General features: G+C 34.2%; 1 protein-coding gene across 1 annotated transcript; it reads right to left on the bottom strand.

The window, feature by feature from the left end:
- Positions 1 to 3,366: 3,366 nt before the first annotated feature.
- LOC142334024 (uncharacterized) lies at positions 3,367 to 10,644 on the bottom strand. Its single transcript, XM_075381691.1, has 4 exons — positions 10,557 to 10,644; positions 6,753 to 6,905; positions 4,101 to 4,223; positions 3,367 to 3,423 (listed from the first exon to the last, which is right to left on the bottom strand). Exons 2-4 carry the CDS (start codon positions 6,900 to 6,902, stop codon positions 3,367 to 3,369), a joined length of 330 nt encoding a protein of 109 aa, XP_075237806.1. The 5' UTR covers positions 6,903 to 6,905; positions 10,557 to 10,644.
- Positions 10,645 to 18,534: the final 7,890 nt, after the last annotated feature.

Consider the following 18,534-nt stretch of genomic DNA (forward strand, 5'->3'; position numbering starts at 1 on the left):
ATAAATCAGCTGTTTATATAACCATATGTTTACTAGTAACTTTACAGTGTTGCCACTTAGGCTGCCAAAAAAAAAAAATCTCATAAGTTTATTTACAGACCTTGTGTGTGTGTGTGTGTGTGTGTGTGTGTGTATACATATATATATATATATATATATATATATATATATATATATATATCATCAAACTAAGCAAATATTCAATAAATAAATAATTATAATAACATAATCTTATATTATAAATAATACTATGGTAAATATCTTAGGTTTTTCTAATGTAAATACAGAATTAAGTTTTATTTTACCTTTTTTTTTATTAATAAAATCTTATGTCACAACTGAGTTTAATCTGTATCAAGTTGGTATTATTGCTTACCTGATAAATATTCAAATACAATTATGAAAAAATCACCCAGAGCTTATTAAAAATGTTAACTCAATCAACAAGTTAAAATACACACATTTTAGTCATCACTAATACTTACATGACCCGAATCAAATCCAACCTCCTCTTCTGTCTTTACCGTGTGTAAATACTCATCATTTATTTGAAGTTCATCGGTGGCTTTCATATTAAAATTAAGCTCTGATGAAACTTCATCATTCAATGAGATCTCAGATTTCTTAAAAAAAAAGAAGATATAAAACCTTACAAAATGTGAAATTAAGTATTAATAAATAATTAATATTAGTCTACATAGATTATCACTTTTCTTAAAAAAAAGGATGGTGTGTGGGTTTATTTGTTGTATTGCTCACAATTTTACTTTAGCTGCTATTGGCACAGAGTGGACCAATGGTGGTGCACCAGGTGGCTCTCTCTGAGATGACGCTTTCCCACTAGAGCAGTCTGTTGTCAATTAATTTATAGATAATTTAATTTCCAAATGTTGATTATTTTTACTTAATTATTATTTATTAATTCTATTTATTTATTTATTTTTATTTTTTTGTTAATAAAAGAAAGGGATTATAAGTTAATATTTAGCAGTTAGCCCTCGAACACATACAAAATATCATAAACTTCTCCCAGGACTTTCATAGCCTATTATACTCATGAAAACAATGGAAAATGTTCAAATACACATATGTCCCAAAGTGCTTCGATTGTGAGTTACGGTTAGTGAAAAATTTAGATTAGATTTCAGCTACCCTGGTGAAATGAGGTCGTACTGAAATTTTAAGATGTTAATTAAGGGACAGAATAAGTGATTTCTTATGGATCTGAAAGATCTAGGTCCCAGAACAATATCTGCAGTAGGTTTTGAGAAATTCAAGGTGAAAACAAATAAACTGGGGTAATAAAACCCTGTTTTTTATATTTGACGTAAAGTAACTTTGTTAAATGGTTAATAAACGCATAAAACTTAAATAAATCTTGTAGAGAATTTAATTCTAAAAAACAAAAAAAATGGTGTAAGTTCAGTGGAATAAAACAAAGAAAAGTTTGAATTCTTTTAGAAACATATTACAACAATATTACTAAAAGTGCCCAAAAAGTACTTACTTAATGTAAATAAAAACCATTTCTTCTGTAAAAACAGAATTTGCTGTTAAAAAAATAAAAACTAGAAATAACAAAATATATACATATATTAATTTAAATTAAATTAATTTGAAAAATTATTTCAAAGTTGGCAATAAAATAACAGATGATCAACAATGCACAATACTGTATTAGCATTTGAATTATTCTGTAAGATACTTAAGTATATCCGATAATGTAAATGTGCTGTCGTTAGCGAAAGTTTTCTGTTAATTTCAGTTTGAACATGATTCTACTGCAATAGAATTTGAAATATGTTTTGATCTTTTTGCAATCTTCAGGAAACAGGTTACACTACGTAGTATTTGTACGAGCTACGATTAATCAATCTCTCCAGCATGACACTGTTATTGATATACTTATTACTGATTGCAGTTCAATGCACACCAAGTGTTGGTACGTCTTGTCAAGATGTACCAAGTGTTTGTAAAGTCTTTTTAAGTCCATTGGAGATTCTCATTCGATAATTTAGAATACAGTTAAACAAAAAGGTTTTGTCCTTATCATAAGCAGCCAGTTAAACATGTACAACCACGAGACAATTTGCTTCACTTGGAGTTCTGCAACTGGTAGAATACGAACTGACAATTCTAAAAGTATGCTTTGTTTATAGAAGAAGCAAATTTCACCCGATATGGCATGAACATATGGCAATGAGCATACATGGAAAGATATAAATCCTCATGAAATGGTGGGAGGCAATTTTCAACACCAATTTAGTATCAATGTATGGCGCAGCCTTCTTCACAATCAGCTGTTTGGAACCATTCATATTACCTGGCTGCTTAAATTCTGAGGTATACTTGCTCTAAGAAGAACTGCTGCAGCTGCTTTAAGATGTTGCTCTGGCGCTGAGATGTCAAGTATACTTCCAGCACGATGGCACGCCTCCCTGCTTCTCTTGTGCCATTTCCACTTACGTATATCATCAATTCCCTGAGAAATGGATTGATTGTGAAGGTACACATTCCTGGCTATCAAGATTGCTTGATGATCTAACACCTTTAGATTTTTGCATCTGGGAATGAATGAAAAATATTGTATACAAAATAAATATACAATCTCGTGAGGAAATAATTGTCCACATTATGGATGCGGCTATGCAACTTAAGGACATTCCTCAACAACTCAAAAAAGCAACAAAAGCAGTACAGAAGTGTGTCAAGAAATGTGTTGAAGAAGGTAGGTTCATCTTTGAACATTTATTATAAACTGGTACATATAAGGCACTTTGGTCTAGTGTACTGTCTCTAAATAACTCAAATTTTTCTTCTCTTTCTTTTTTTAATTAATTTATAATACACAACTTTGTTTGGAATGTAATTCTCTCCGAGTTTTGTTTAATAGTTTTATATATTCATTACCTTTTCTTTCTTTCTTTTTCTTGTTTAGTCTCTGGTAATTACCATTAAGATAATACTTCAAAGGATGAATGAGGATGATATGTATGAGTGTAAATGAAGTGTAGTCTTGTACAGTCTCAGTTCGACCATTTCTGAGGTGTGTGGTTAATTGAAACCCAACCACCAAAGAACGCCGGTATCCATGATCTAGTATTCAAATCCATGTAAAAATAACTGACTTTATTAGGACTTGAATGATAGAATTCAAGACTTTCAAATCAGCTGATTTAGGAAGACGTGTTCACCATTAGACCAACCCTGATAGGTTATATATTTATTACCTGAATTTATTGGTTTTCACCCTAGATTTCTCAAAAACAACTGCAGATATGGTTCTGGAATCTATTTCATTAGATTTTTCAGGTCAAATGCCATAAGAAATCACTAATTCTGTCCCGTAATTAACATCCTAAAAATCTAAGTATCAGCTAATTTCACTGGGGCTGCTGAAATCTGAGTGAAATCTTTCAATAGCTGAAACATGCAAATGAATCATTTTAGGAGATGTTTACACGAATATTTTTCATTATTTTCACAAGTAGAATGGGTTATAAAAATCATAGGAGAACTTTGTGATAAGCACTGTGTAGGAATTAAGAAATGAATTGTATACAATCCAAAATTTAAACATATTAGGTAACATGTATAATAATGAAAAGATACCAATTTTCCAGCAGGACACCAATTTTCCAGATGTCCAACTACCTGGACTACTTAAATACAGTCTAGGCAATTTAAAAAACTAATACATTTTAGAAAAATTTTAAATATCATTCAAATCTTAACTTCAGGAGAATTCTTTTTATCGATCTTTATTTTACTGGGGTTTTTATAACTGATTTTGATACAATTCATTTAGCAAAAAATATGCATATATTTATGCCTGTCTTAAACCATTTATAAAAGCAAATTTCTACACATGTATTTTTTGTACCATATAACTGTATCTCTCTTTTCTTACACTGCTTACATTCCAAGTTTCTTTTTCGTTACCCAAATTTAGTATGTTAACCAATTAACATTAAAATGAGTAGTTCAATGTATATGATAAAAACATTCTTAAATTATCCTTTCCAATTATCCAGATTTGGCCTTGCACAGGTACATTTGGACAATTGGTGTTTCACTGTATGCAAAATTAATACCCTTACCACTTCATTTTCAACTTTCACATTTTCTGATTTAACTAAGGTGGTCTCTTCAATTGCTAAAGGATCTTTTGGAATATCACTATTAATAATATCAAGCGGTTCCTCTTTTACTAAATCTGCTTGCTGTAACACAAAACAAAAAATGAATGCTACAAAGTAAATATGTAAATGATTTTTATAAAATGTTTATTAGAAAGATAAATTGCATTTCTAATTCACTTACCACATACATTAACAGTGCAGCCACAATTAAATTTGGTCGGAAGTGAAACTTGGTCGATTGGAGTACCTGAGTCCATTATTATTCTGTACGTGAAATTTTAACTATATATATATATATATATATATATATATATATATATATATATATATATTTTGAACACTTTTTGTTTTCAGCCAATCCGCCAAGTGCAGAATTAAAGAAATATTCTTACTTTTTTTTTTTTTTTTTTTACTTTATTTCCTTTAGAGCACTTTCGGCCATAAGCCCATCCTCAGTAATGTTTTCTGATTTGAAATGTAAATGAAATAAAAAAATATAAATGTAGATGAACCACTGAATATAAAAATAGGAAGAGAAAGATCATGGAGGTAGAAAAATTTTGTTATTTGTGAAGTAGAATTACTAAAGATGGAAGAATCAGGAGCGATATAAAATGCCGAATAGCACAAGCAAAACGAATCTTCAGTCAGAAATATAATTTGTTTGCATCAAAAATTAATTTAAACGTCGGGAAAAATTTTTTAAAGTATATGTTTGGAGCGTCCCTTTAAATGGAAGTGAAACTTGGACGATCGGAGTATCTGAGAAGAAAAGATTAGAAGCTTTTGAAATGCGGTGCTATAAGAGAATGTTAAAAATGAGACGAGTGGATAAAGTGACAAATGAAGAGGTGTTGCAGCAAACCGATGAAGAAAGAAGCATTTGGAAAAATATAGCTAAAAGAAGAGACATACTTATAGGCCACATATTAAGGCATCATGGAATAGTCATTTTAATATTAGAGGGTCAGGTAGAAGGAAAAAATTGTGCAGGCAGGCAACGTTTGGAATATGTAAAACAAATTATTAGGAATGTAGGATGTAGGGGGTATACCAAAATGAAACAATTAGCACTAGATAGGGAATCTTGGACAGCTGCATCAAACCAGTCAAATGACTGAAGACATAAAAAAAAAAATGCATTTTAAAAATTAGTATGCTGATGGAAGTGCTGATATTGTAGAACTTTTTACTAAAAAATTTTGGAGTGTCTGTATTAACAAAACTTTTTTTCTAGACTGAAATTACATCTAACTCAAATGATCGCTATAGTAACACTTTAACTGAGAATGATGCTGAAGAGACCATTTACAAACTAAATGATAATTCTTTGATGAGCCAAGAAAATATTCATCCTCTTTTAATTAAGAAAAGCTCTGCCTTTTTTTGTACATTTTTAGGTACGCTCTTCAATCATTATTCATACACTGATGTTTTTCTTAGAGTTTGGTAAATCCACTCATTATTTAAAAATGGTGAAATTCTGATATCAATAATTATTGTCCTATCAGCAAATGAAATGTTTTTTCCAAACTCTTAGATAAGTTAGTTTGTATGAAAATTACATCTTGCATAAAGAAAATTTATAGTTTCAAACATGGTTTTTATGAAGGTAAAGCTACACAGAGGAACTTATGTGTATATTGTCGATGTGCTAAATAATGGTTATTATCTTGGTATTTATACTGATTTTCATTGTGCGTTTGATGTAGTTAAAATCAAATCACTTTTAAGAAAACTTGCTGCGTATGGATTTAATAATAAATCATTGTCTTGGACATATTCATTTCATACAAACAGAATTCCCTGCGTTAAAATTGACAATTTTATCTCTAAGCCTATTTATGTTAGACCTAGAGTAATACAAGGCATGCATCTGGGTTCTCCAATTTTCATAGTATTTATAAATGACAGTTTCATAGTACAATATTCAAATTTTATTTAATATTTGCAGATGACATGAAATTGTTTAATCCTATTACAAATCTAGTTGATATTAAACTGTTTAATCTTTTTTCAACTGTTTAATATTCTTGTTTAATATTACAAGTTTCTTGGGAAGCCTCGAAAAGGCAGCAGAACAGGTAAACCACCTAAAATAAATTGCATGGAAAATAAACCTAAAATTTTATTTCAAAACGGAAGAATTTATGATTAAACAAGATTTCCCCAAGTCCCTAATAGCAAAATATGGAAAAATCAATAAAGTCAACAAATATTACATGGGAAAAATAATCTAAATCAATGGTTTAGAGTGAAACCATAAAGAAACCAATCAAACAAAAATGAGAAAAATAAAATTAGCCTACCAACTAAGGAAAGATATTTTCAACAAAAAGAACATCTTGATAGATGCCAAAATCAAGCACTATAATATGGTAATCAAACTGCAGGACCCTATTTGCACAAGATGCATTTTCAGTTTGAAATCAGATAAAATAAATCAAACCGAAAAAAGAAAGTAAAAACATAAGAAAGTCCTAGGACCAATAAAAATACAAAAAATGGATGCAAATTAGTAAGTAATTTAAGGAAGAAAAGAGAAGGCAAAAACAATACAAAAGAATGAAGAATTATTGGAAAACCAAGAAAAAAATTAAAAAATCTTACATGCTCAGATGATGAATCAGTTTCAGTTACGTGATTTGGTAAAAAAATGCATATTGTTTCCCCTACATTATCTTGTCCAGTCTCTAATTTAATATCTCTACTAACAGGCAGAGCTTCATTAATAAAATAATTATTAATAGGCCTATTCATTATCTGCAAAAAAACAAACAAATTAAAATAAATATCCTTAACAAAATAAAAAAAAAACTTCATAAATATGACTTTTGTAATTCCTTAATGATTATTTTTGGCTTATGTTTTATGGTGGTTTGAATGAGGTTATACATTTGATACTGATGCAAGCTTTCTTAATGAAAAGATAAGAACAGAAGAACAAGCAAATATTAACACACTGATCGGCACGCGTGGCTCACATTAAATCTGTCTGTGAGGCCATGTGACACAGCTCTTGACACAATGATTCCTGCAGAACATGAAAGCGATGTTAAACTTTCTGGTGCTTGGGGTGGGAAATACTTGTCTTGCATTCAATATTGATTTTTCAGTGCTAGCATTTTTCAAAAAATGTTCACTAGCACCATCAAATCGTGGTTTAAGCACACCTGTTTCTTGAACTCACCTTCCCAAAGCCTCAAATATTTTACAATCAATCGACCAGGATAATTTTCCTAGTATTCATGTACAGCAGCCAATCCATTCTTATTTACTTTACCATAAATAAATAACATGCCTGTCAACTCTCCAAATAAAAGTAAATTTGTGGTATCATCTATTGTGAGTGTCTGAAGTATAATAACAGCAAAAACACTGTTCAAATGAATATTCAAATGCTAGTAGACACAAAACTTAATTGTTGATCAAGTGTTATTACCAACCTATGAAAAATGGTACTTTTCAAGAAGATGCCCATAGCCGATGTGTAGTTAGTCAGTTAAGTGTTAGATGGTGCTATTGAAAAAAGAAAATAAATAAATAGTACATTTTTTTTTTTTAAACACATACAATGTACTGTAATATCATTAAAATAATACAATGATACTGTAATAACAAAACAGTAAAGTACAGTATTTTTTGAGTACAGTACTTTACATATACCATTTACTGTATAACTTAACAACAACCTAACCTGCATTCCTGCAATAAATGTGAGTCTTCAATTTACGTAACTTCATTATACATGGAAAATTTCCAGAATGTAACACCCATGTAAATTGAAGGTGCAATGTATTATATAAAGTTACATCATAATTTTAATTTACTTATTTTCTCCTTTCAGTGGTACCATCAACAACTAACTAACTACAGATTGACTGCAGGTATCTTCTTGATAAGTACCTGAAAAATTACACAGTTTTAATAAGTTTAAGAAAGATATTTTTCAAATTTATTTTTATAATTTTAGCATTTGTTTGTAAATTGTTGTGTTTAAAATCCATCACTTTTCCGATCCAGATTGTGTGTTTTGATTCTAATTAAAGTTGAACTTTTCAAATTTGTGTTTAATTTTAATAGGCGTTATTTACATCAATTTTCTAGAAAGTAAATTCTCTGCAAAGTAAATTCGAAACCTAAAACAGTATTTTGCAACAAAACGTTTTTGTTTTACCTCATTTTTCTTAAAATCTAAGCGAGATAGAGGTCTGGGACAAATTTTATTCAATTTTTTAGATAAAAAACAATAAAGAAACACAAAATTTACCCCAAGTATTTCAGTAATGTTTAATTTCACAAAGGTAACAGAAAGCAGATCTAAATGTTTTGAGAGCCGAAAGTCGCTAATTCGCTGTTTTCTGACATGTTTATATGAACTGATTTGAATGACATCATTAAGTATAAAGCAAGACTAGTTGGTAAGGACTATAGTCAACATAAAGGGATTGATCATTTTGCCACTTTCAGCCCTATTTCCCACTTAAAGACAGTCAGGGCACTTTTAGCTTACTCATAATGTGAAGACTGCGTTCTTCAATAGACAATTAAACAACAATGTGTTCGTGTCGTAACCTCAAGGATATGAGATGGAACTTTACATATGGGTGTAAATTATTAAAGGGTTTGTATGGCCTTAAACAAGCTTCTAAGTGTTGGTATGCCTAACCACTTCTTATAGCAGCATGATCTAGAAGAGGGCAAAGTGATCCTTGCATGCATCACAGTAAAGAAATTGTGGTGGTTTATCATGTTGATAATCTTATACGTCCTTCTTCAAAGATCATGAGCCAATCACAAAATTAAAATCTCAAATTGAATTAAAATCATATAAGTAAAAAATTATCTTGAGATACAGATTACTGAAATGAATTTATAGAGATGGACCTCTCAGCATATGCAATGATAATTCTACAAAAATATCATTTTTAGCAACCGTAAACCTTTATTTCTACCAATTGAACTTGGTAATCTGAAGATCCCCTCTAATCTTCAATGGAAAACATTACAGGGAAATGGTTGGAAACTTAAATCATTTAGCTTAAGTAAATAATTAACTTAAATTATTTACGTACAACACCTGACTTAACATTTTGCCTTGAATATTGCATCTAGAGCATACAGTCAACCAATAAAGGCCAATTTTAATTTGGTAAATAAAATTTTCAGATTTTTGAAATCTAATCCTGAAGATGGAATTAGATATAATAAAATAACCAGTACACAAATTGAGACATACAGTGATGCAAATTATGTTGGTGACAGTCACTTAAAGATAGACTAGCGAAACTTTCCTTTCCATAGATACTGTGGTAGACCAGTTGTGTTGATAAGTAAATTGCAGAAATGTGCATCACTTTCCACTACGAAAGCAGAGTATTGCTGCAATAGGGGCAACCAAATTGTTGGTCTGACTTAACATCTAGTTAAAGGAATTTTGTGCACTTGATGTCAATGCAATGCAGACTCCTCCTCTTATTAGATAATCAGAGTCCCATTAAACTTACAAATAACCCAAAGTTCAACAATAAAATAAAACATATCCAAACTAGATCCCATTATGTGAGAAAGATGGGGAAAAAAGGAAGAATTCCATATAAAAACAGGTAGCAGATATATTTATAAAATGAATATAATCTGCTTAAAAGGAATGAAAACGCTCATGGATATGAAAATTCAATGAGAATTATAGACTTCTGGGGCTTGAATAATGATAAGTATTAATATTTATATACAAAGTTCATGTTTTATTTATTTGTTTCATATATTATTTTTAATTCTTGTTTTTGTGAGAAGCTACTAAATTTCACAGGCTTTTTAATAGAATCTACAGTTTGCAATGTTATTAAGTAGGCATAAGTGTATTTATTTGTGAAGATGTTTTTTCCTTTGTTGAGTATCACAATAGTTTTTTCTAACTGATCTCAGTTTATTTTAGGAACTTTTACCCGACACTAATAAAAAAGATTGACATTTACTAGGAATTATCATGAAACAGATTTTTCTCCCGTTAATTATAATAAAAAGCTTCAACAGTCTACTACAAAACTGGCTTTTCTACTTAGCCTCCGGAACAATCTCAGGCATTACTTCAGAGGATGAATGAGTATGATTTGCACCATTCCTGAGATGTGATGTTAATTGAAAACTTTCTGATAGCATCGGAAAATAACGGATAAAAAAAAGCATTATAATATTCAATGCAATAGAAAGAAAATTACTATTTAAAAACGACTAATAATAATAAAAATGTGCCCTCAATATATGATGAAAGTATTTTAACAAACACTGCTTAAATAAACGATTTTACAACTCAAATTTACATAACAGCTTAGCCCACACTACCGATTCATCAATACAAAAAAAAATTAAACGAATTCTATAATTTACATTAGAAAAATTTAAATTACTTACTTATATAAACAAATGAGTATCCCCTAAAAAAATAATACTGCAATCAGATTGTAGATCTCTCCTCAACACAACCCTTTCACAAACAAAACTGTTACACTTAATTAGTGATGCCAACTGACGTAATTTTATACTTCAATAAATACCTTGTTATAAGGTTGAACAAAAATAAATATAAATATATACGACATTGTATAACAGACTTAATAAATAATCTTACATCCGCTGAACAGTTAAAGCAGTTTAATAAAAAAAATAAAGAATTTACTTAAATCTACATAAACTTATTAGAAACCATTAAATTATAAATGGACCTACGATAATAAATTAAACAACCAGTAATAATTTTTACACGACTACCAAAAAAGGAGTTTGTTTTTAGGGTGGATGTACGTTTTGTTTCCCCATCGTAGCAGCTCAACGGCTGAATCGATTTAGATGTACGACCCCGCTTTGGAATCCTTATGTTACGGGGAGTATCGTAGGCTACACAAAATGTATTTTTTTTTTTTTGTCTTCAGTCATTTGACTGGTTTGATGCAGCTCTCCAAGATTCCTATCTAGTGCTAGTCGTTTCATTTCAGTATAATCTCTACATCCTACATCCCTAACAATTTGTTTTACATATTCCAAACGTGGCCTGCCTAAACAATTTTTCCCTTCTACCTGTCCTTCCAAAATTAAAGCGACTATTCCAGGATGCCTTAGTATGTGGCCTATAAGTCTGTCTCTTCTTTTAACTATATTTTTCCAAATGCTTCTTTCTTCATCTATTTGCCGCAATACCTCCTCATTTGTCACTTTATCCACTCATCTGATTTTTAACATTCTCCTATAGCACCACATTTCAAAAGCTTCTAACCTTTTCTTCTCAGATACTCCGATTGTCCAAGTTTCACTTCCATATAAAGCGACACTCCAAACATACACTTTCAAAAATCTTTTCCTGACATTTAAATTAATTTTTGATGTAAACAACTTATATTTCTTACTGAAGGCTCGTTTAGCTTGTGCTATTCGGCATTTTATATCGCTCCTGCTTCGTCCATCTTTAGTAATTCTACTTCCCAAATAACAAAATTCTTCTACCTCCATAATCTTTTCTCCTCCTATTTTCACATTCAGTGGTCCATCTTTGTTATTTCTACTACATTTCATTACTTTTGTTTTGTTCTTGTTTATTTTCATGCGATAGTTCTTGCGTAGGACTTCATCTATGCCGTTCATTGTTTCTTCTAAATCCTTTTTATTCTCGGCTAGAATTACTATATCATCAGCAAATCGTAGCATCTTTATCTTTTCACCTTGTACTGTTACTCCGAATCTAAATTGTTCTTTAACATCATTAACTGCTAGTTCCATGTAAAGATTAAAAAGTAACGGAGATAGAGAACATCCTTGTAGGACTCCCTTTCTTATTATGGCTTCTTTCTTATGTTCTTCAATTGCTACTGTTGCTGTTTGGTTCCTGTACATGTTAGCAATTGTTCTTCTATCTCTGTATTTGAACCCTAATTTTTTTAAAATGCTGAACATTTTATTCCAGTCTACGTTATCGAATGCCTTTTCTAGGTCTATAAACGCCAAGTATGTTGGTTTGTTTTTCTTTAATCTTCCTTCTACTATTAATCTAAGGCCTAAAATTGCTTCCCTTGTCCCTATACTTTTTCTGAAACCAAATTGGTATTCTCCTAACACTTCCTCCACTTTCCTCTCAATTCTTCTGTATAGAATTCTAGTTAAGATTTTTGATGCATGACTAGTTAAACTAATTGTTCTGTATTCTTCACATTTATCTGCCCCTGATTTCTTTGGTATCATTACTATAACACTTTTTTTGAAGTCTGACGGAAATTCCCCTTTTTCATAAATATTACACACCAGTTTGTATAATCTATCAATCGCCTCCTCCCCTGCACTGCGCAGTAATTCTACAGGTATTCCGTCTATTCCAGGAGCCTTTCTGCCATTTAAATCTTTTAATGCTCTCTTAAATTCAGATCTCAGTATTGTTTCTCCCATTTCATCCTCCTCAACTTCCTCTTCTTCCTCTATAAAACCATTTTCTAATTCATTTCCTCCGTATAACTCTTCAATATATTCCACCCATCTATCGACTTTACCTTTCGTATTATATATAGGTGTACCATCTTTGTTTAACACATTATTAGATTTTAATTTATGTACCCAAAAATTTTCCTTAACTTTCCTGTATGCTCCGTCTATTTTACCAATGTTCATTTCTCTTTCCACTTCTGAACACTTTTCTTTAATCCACTCTTCTTTCGCCAGTTTGCACTTCCTGTTTATAGCATTTCTTAATTGCCGATAGTTCCTTTTACTTTCTTCATCACTAGCATTCTTATACTTTCTACGTTCATCCATCAGCTGCAATATATCGTCTGAAACCCAAGGTTTTCTACCAGTTCTCTTTATTCCGCCTAAGTTCGCTTCTGCTGATTTAAGAATTTCCTTTTTAACATTCTCCCATTCTTCTTCTACATTTTCTATCTTATCTTTTTTACTCAGACCTCTAGCGATGTCCTCCTCAAAAATCTTCTTTACCTCCTCTTCCTCAAGCTTCTCTAAATTCCACCGATTCATCTGACACCTTTTCTTCAGGTTTTTAAACCCCAATCTACATTTCATTATCACCAAATTATGGTCGCTATCAATGTCTGCTCCAGGGTAAGTTTTGCAGTCCACGAGTTGATTTCTAAATCTTTGCTTAACCATGATATAATCTATCTGATACCTTGCAGTATCGCCTGGCTTTTTCCAAGTGTATATTCTTCTATTATGATTTTTAAATTGGGTGTTGGCAATTACTAAATTATACTTCGTGCAAAACTCTATAAGTCGGTCCCCTCTTTCATTCCTTTTGCCCAGCCCGTATTCACCCACTATATTTCCTTCCTTGCCTTTTCCAATGCTTGCATTCCAATCTCCAACTATTATTAAATTTTCATCTCCTTTTACGTGTTTAATTGCTTCATCAATCTCTTCGTATACACATTCTACCTCATCATCATCATGGGCGCTTGTAGGCATATAGACGTTAACAATCGTTGTCGGTTTAGGTTTTGAATTTATCCTTATTACAATGACTCTATCGCTATGCGTCTTGAAATACTCCACTCTCCTCCCTATTTTCTTGTTCATCACGAAACCTACTCCTGCCTGCCCATTATTTGACGCTGAGTTAATTACTCTAAAGTCACCCGACCAAAAGTCGCCTTCCTCTTCCCACCGAACCTCACTAATTCCTACTATATCCACGTTTACCCTATCCATTTCCCTTTTTAAATTCTCTAGCCTACCAACCTTTTTTAAGCTTCTAACATTCCACGCTCCGACTCGTAGAATGTTATTTTTTACTTTTCTGGTGACCCCTTCCTTAGTAGTCCCCACCCGGAGATCCGAACGGGGGACTATTTTACCTCCGGAATATTTTACCAAGGAAGGCGCCTCCATTATTGCTTTTGAAAATGCAGAGCCACATTTTCTTGGAAAAAAAAAAACAGCTGTAGTTTTCCATTGCTTTCAGCTGCGCAGTACTCAGAGGACTGAGTGATGTTGATACGGCCGTTTAAGTCGTCCTGACTCACGCCCCTAACAACTACTGAAAGAGCTGCTGCCCTCTTTCAGGAATCATTCCTTAGTCTGGCTCTCAACAGATACCTCTCCGATATGGTTGCACCTTCGGTCCAGCTACTCTGTATCACTGAGCACTCAAGCCCCCTCACCAACGGCAAGGTCTCATGATTCATAGAGGAGGACACACAAAATGTATACGTATATGTTAAGTTGTAACTAAAAGATCACAAAAAAAAACATATATGCAATTCTATTTCCAGTATAGATTTATTTGGAACGAAAATAGATGTGTTTACGATATGAATGACTGAATTACGGTAGTCAAATTTATTAATTTATTTTTTAATTATTATTACTACTGCTATTTATTATTTACAAACATTTAAAAAAAATCTTGTAATTTTTTGACGGGTAGTATGTTCGATCATGTAAGCATGTTCTTTTTACTGCTAAATATTAACCAATTATCCCATTTTTTTTAATTAAAATAAATAAATAAATAATCTACGCTTGGAAATTGAATCAAATAATATGTAAATTAATTGACAAAGGACTGCTACTTGCGGGAGTCATTTTTTTTTTTTTTGTTGTTTGTGGGCGAAAAACGCTTGGGCGTTATCATCGCCCGGTAGTTATTATAAAAAGAGCAATATAACTCCGAAATAATAAACTATACAAGGTGTAAATGTAATATTAATCATATAATAAAAATTTACTAAAACAAGCCAAGAAGGCAAAATAAAACCCAAAACTAATATCACAGACGAAGTTGATAAAACAATAAAGATAAGATAATAGTACAAAAACTTACCTAACTCTGATGGGTTGTGCAAAACTCCCCACCCTGGATAGTAAAATTAAACTAAAAAAATCAAATCGAAAATAAAGGTTAAAATTATTAAAAAACTCTCCTTACAGAAAAACATATATAAGCATATTAAATCCTTTGCAGTAACCCATTACTATGCAAAAAGAGAAACATTCGCTCCAAAACCCTGCCATCATTGCCCAAGACATCACGAATGCTGCTGGGTATATAAAACTGACGACGCAATGCCGCATAACACACGCAGTCCACGAGAATGTGGTGCACAGTCATGCGGCAGTTGCATCGTGTGCACAGGGGTGGGTCTCCTCCTGACATTAAATATTCGTGTGTGATCCTCGTATGCCCCAACCGTAACCGGCAGAGGACCACTTCCTCACGACGAGAGTTTCTACAAGAGAAGCCCCACGGCAACACTGAGTCTTTAATCCGTCGAAGTTTACTGTCGACGACATCCGTCCAGCCACTTTGCCACCTTGCTCGCAGTGATTGTTTTATATGAATTATAAAATCAAAGGTAGTAACTCGGATGGTGAAAGGAGGCTGAATACACGCATCTTTCGCAGCAGAATCCGCCCTCTCATTACCAAGAATCCCAACGTGGCTAGGGATCCAGCAAAAAACTACCCCCTTGTTTCGTTTTTCTAACTCAGCGATTTTATCAGAAATGCCAACGACGACAGGATGTCCGGAATAAAGGTTTTCCAACGCCTGGAGAGCACTGTACGAGTCACTGCAAATAAGAATGTTCCTATACTTAGGGCCAACGATACTTAGAGCCCTATCCACAGCGAGTAGTTCCACGGTGAACACACTCGTAACACCGGGTAGGCCAAACATATAAGTCTGTTCATTGAAAACAAAAGCACAACCAACGTTACCGTCATGCTTCGACCCATCAGTGTATACCACCACGTCTGGGTTCGACTTGGAGAGGAGAAACTGGAACACCTGCTGGTAAACAATAGGTGGCGTTGATTGTTTATCATACGTTGTAAGATCAAACGTAAAACTTACATGGTGTATTCTCCACGGGGGATTCGAGCACGGACATGATAGAAGGAACGAGGGAGTGCCAACATTCATACGCTGCAGCAGACGTCGTGTACGGACACCCACAGGCGCAGTACAACGTGGACGATCCTCATACTTCCTCAAATTAGGATTCTTAAGAACTGGGTCAAAAGCCGGGTGATTCGGCTGTCCGCTGAGACGGGCAAAATAAGTTAACAAAAGTTGGTCTCGTCTATCCCAAAGTGATGGCTCACCACTGTCTACAAGTAAGCTTGCGAAAGGGGTTCATTTAAACGCACCGGTAGAAAGCCGAAGAAAAGAATGATGCACACCGTTCAGCATCTTAAGTACGATTTGACGAGCTGAGGAATAGGCGACACAACCATAATCCAAACGGGAACGAACAAGGGAGTAGTAAAAACGTAACATACACGACCGATCGGCCCCCCCCAGTTGGTGTTACTTAGGACCCGCATCATATCCAAAAGTTTGGAACACTTTGTCCTCAAATCTCTCATATGTGTGACCCAAGTAAGACGGCTATCAAAAGGCAAACCCAGAAACCTGACGTAAGTACAGACAGCAATAAGCTCCCTGTTCAGAAAAACCCGCGGATTAGAAGGGGTCCGTAGCCGAGAAAAGACTACACATTTTGTCTTGTCGGGTGAAAATGTGAAACCAGTAGTCCCTGACCAAGCCTCAAGGCGAAATATAGTGTTCTGCATCAGTTGCTCCGCAGTGGGTGTAGAGCGGCTCGCAACGTAAATAACAAAATCATCAACGAAAAGACAACAAGAGACAGGAGCCTGTACACAAGTGGTAATGCTGTTTATGGCCACAAAAAACAGGGTGGCACTTACACACTACCTTGCGGTACCCCATTTTCTGAGACGACACTGTCTGAAAGTGAATCGTCTACACGAATACGAAACGTTCGGTGATTCAAGAATCCCCGGATAAAAGCAAGCATGTTGCCAGTGATCCCCCACCTCCGAAGGGTGTCTAGAATGCCACGTCGCCAGGCCGTGTCATACGCCTTTTTTATATCGAAAAAGATAGCAACGAGGTGTTGGCGGTTCAAGAAGACATTTTGTATGGCTGTCTCCATCGACACCAAATGATCAATGGAAGATCTCCCATGTCGGAAACCACACTGTTCCGAAGAAAGAAAGCCATGTTTCTCTAAGTACCACGCAAGCCTGCGATTCACCATCCTCTCCATTACTTTACACAACACGCTTGTTAAAGAAATAGGGCGGTAGCTTAAGGGATCGGTTTTCTCTCTGCCAGGTACTGGTATAATAAATGCCTCCGACCAGTCAGGCGGAAAGACTTGTCCGGAGAATAAACCATTGTAAATACTCAAAAGATGTTGTAGTGCTGAGTCAGGAAGGTGAGAAAAGCATACAAAGGCGAACGTTGTCCGGTCCAGAGGAAGTGTCACGCGAGTTCATAATTGCGTGTAACAATTCTTTAAGTAAGAATGGAGTGTTCAATTCACCAACCGAAACACCAATATTCAACGCCATTACTTCCATCCGTGCTTTGTACCTCTGAAAGTCGTTACTACATGACGAGGTGAGAGACACCGAACGGAAAGATTTCGCTAAAGCATTTGCTACAGCCGAAGATGATGTAAGGAGTTCCCCCTCATCGACGAGACCGAGAATAGAATGCCCTGGCGATCTGAAAATTGCATGGATTTTTCTTCACACAGTAGGTGTTGGAGTAGTACGTGAGATGGAGTTCACATACTTCGTCCACGAATTCCTCTTAGCGGTCAAGAAGACCCGACGGCACACCGCCCTAGCTCTGCGGTACATATCTAGATGTTCAGTTGTAGGTAGATTATTGAATTTGCGTAGAGCACGCTGTCGATTCCGAATAGCACACTTGCAATCATCATTTCACCACGGAACGGAAGGACGTTTAGGATTGCCCGATGTTTGTGGGACATATCTGCTGGCAGTATTTTGGACGTAAGAGAGGAAAGTTGCTCAAGGACGCCCGCACCGACGTCACACTGCGATTGAAAGGCCGTACGATATCCATCCCAATTCGCCTTTTCAACAATCCACCTCCGTGGCCTTCTCCGAATATCGTGTTCCACACCGAAACGAAGAACAATTGGTTTATGGTCGCCGCCATGAAAATCGTCACAAACAGACCAACCAAAACGAGGGAGTAAAGCCGGCGAGCAGATGGAGAGATCGATATTAGACATAGTACCAGATGAGAAAGACATGAATGCATGAGACCCATCAATCAGCAAACAAAGGTCAAGTCCTGTCTTACATTGTGTACCATATTTCCCCGAGTGGAGCAGAAAGTCGAGCCCCAAGAAACATGGTGGGCATTGAAGTCTCCCACTATTAATGATGAAGATGGTATTTGTGCGAGGAAGTCTGAGATATCCAGAGCACTGAACTCAGTATTCGGCGAGAGATATAGATTGCAGATATGCAACTTGAAGCGGACAGAGATCTTCACTGCAACAGCAGGAACGAGAGTGGTCAGTCGAATCCTTGTAGCCGATACCTCATC

This window comes from Lycorma delicatula, chromosome 13 (genome assembly GCF_047948215.1).
Source record: "Lycorma delicatula isolate Av1 chromosome 13, ASM4794821v1, whole genome shotgun sequence".
In the NCBI taxonomy this organism is placed as follows: Eukaryota; Metazoa; Arthropoda; class Insecta; order Hemiptera; family Fulgoridae; genus Lycorma; species Lycorma delicatula.